At 63.4% G+C, this 1,584-nt stretch overlaps 1 protein-coding gene across 1 annotated transcript; it reads left to right on the forward strand.

Annotated features, from left to right (window-relative positions):
* The first annotated feature begins 770 nt into the window (after positions 1-770).
* EMIHUDRAFT_374243 (hypothetical protein) lies at positions 771-1,582 on the forward strand. Its single transcript, XM_005765723.1, has one exon. It carries the CDS (start codon positions 1,169-1,171, stop codon positions 1,541-1,543), a length of 375 nt encoding a protein of 124 aa, XP_005765780.1. The 5' UTR covers positions 771-1,168; the 3' UTR covers positions 1,544-1,582.
* Positions 1,583-1,584: the final 2 nt, after the last annotated feature.

Consider the following 1,584-nt stretch of genomic DNA (forward strand, 5'->3'; position numbering starts at 1 on the left):
ATGAGGAGAAGGGCGGGACGTGGCGCGCCGTTCAAGAGGTGGAGGAATTAGAGCGAGGGCGAGGCGCGCCGTACGGAAGTCACGCGTCGATTTGGGCACCGCGTACGACACGAACCCGTTGCCCGGCCGCCGCTGGTTCTTGCGGCGGGCGTGTGTAGTGACGAGGCTTGCCCGCACCTGCCCCTCTGCAGAACGGGCAGCGCTGTCTGTCTTGACGCACACCGCCTCCGCGGAGGTTGGGGAGTAGACGGGCAGCACCATGTACGTTTGCAAAGTGGTGGGGCGGTCGCCAATGCCCCATGCGGGCGGCGGCACTGGCACTTGCTTGGACTCCACCATGGTGCCTTTCGCGCGGAGCGAAAGAGTCGTTACAGTTCTGTTGGAGAGTGTGAACTCAAACCTACTTCCTGACCGTAGCCTGACCGTCCTTGTGTAACCGTCTCATGTTTGGTTTGTCCTGCCGCGCACATTGTCATCGACTTGTATCCGACTTGGTGGTTGTGGTGATGTAGCGATGGTGTGGGTCTCTAGTGACCTATACAGCTCCTCCGTGTTCCGTCTCCTGACATGGTACCGACCGGTGAGTGCACGGAGTGAGCAGTGCGGCACTGAGGCCGACATGAGAGCTGGTGCGGCACACAAGCGAGATGTGTTGCCGCACAGCATTTCCGGCTTACGCTCGATACGTTGGCTGGCACCATGGGCACCTGCGCGAGCCGTGGTGATTGGCTGGGCACAGAGGCTCGGCGCACGGTGGCACAGCGGCCGCCAACTGCTTGGCTCGGAGGCTGAGCAGAATGAGTACAACCGCAACATCAACTTGGGTGCTTGCGGATCTTCTGCGACAGAGCGCATCTCCGCCAGCACTGCGGCTGTGTGGACACGAGTATCCCCTCTTGCTTCTCCTTACCGGTCCGTTCTCCTCGCCTACGGACCACCATCGCAGCTGCTGCCTCCGCTACCAGCTCTCGGGCTGCTGCAACGGCAGTTACCGCAAAGATCTCGCACCGAATGTGGACCCTGCCTTTCGCCGCCGCTACTTCCGACGTCGCCGCTCGACACGACCGGAGCTGTACGCGATGAACACGCGACGATCGACACGCCCTCTCTGCCTTGTGTGGCGATTACCACGTCGTGGGGGAGTGTTGGGCATCTGTTCGACGTGGCAATGCCACTCTACCTCATTGCTGTCTCTTCCTCGTCTCGCCTCCTCGCGCTAGCCCGTCCCGCTATCCAACGCCTCTGGCAAGAAGTCCAATGCGCCTCTACGAGCGCCTCTGCCGTCTGGACGTCTGAGACTGAGCCTGCCATCTCCGACGTCGGCGGCCCGTGGCGCAACATCAACGTTCGGGGCATTGAAGATCGTCCTCACGTCCCTGATGCGCTCATCCGCGTCAACGCGGCGAGGCCTCCCAACGGCCCAATCGCCGCGCCGCAAGGGGGCGCCCCCGCTGCCGCTCCCGCGCCCGCCGCGCCTGCCGCGCCCGCTCAAGCCGCCGCCCCGCGACGCTCAGCCCGGATTGCAGCTCGCGGCGCGCCATGACCGAGCTCCACAACGAGCTCCTGTTCATTATCTCCCCTTCT

Source organism: Emiliania huxleyi (genome assembly GCF_000372725.1).
Source record: "Emiliania huxleyi CCMP1516 unplaced genomic scaffold EMIHUscaffold_5373, whole genome shotgun sequence".
NCBI lineage: Eukaryota > Haptophyta > Isochrysidales > Noelaerhabdaceae > Emiliania > Emiliania huxleyi.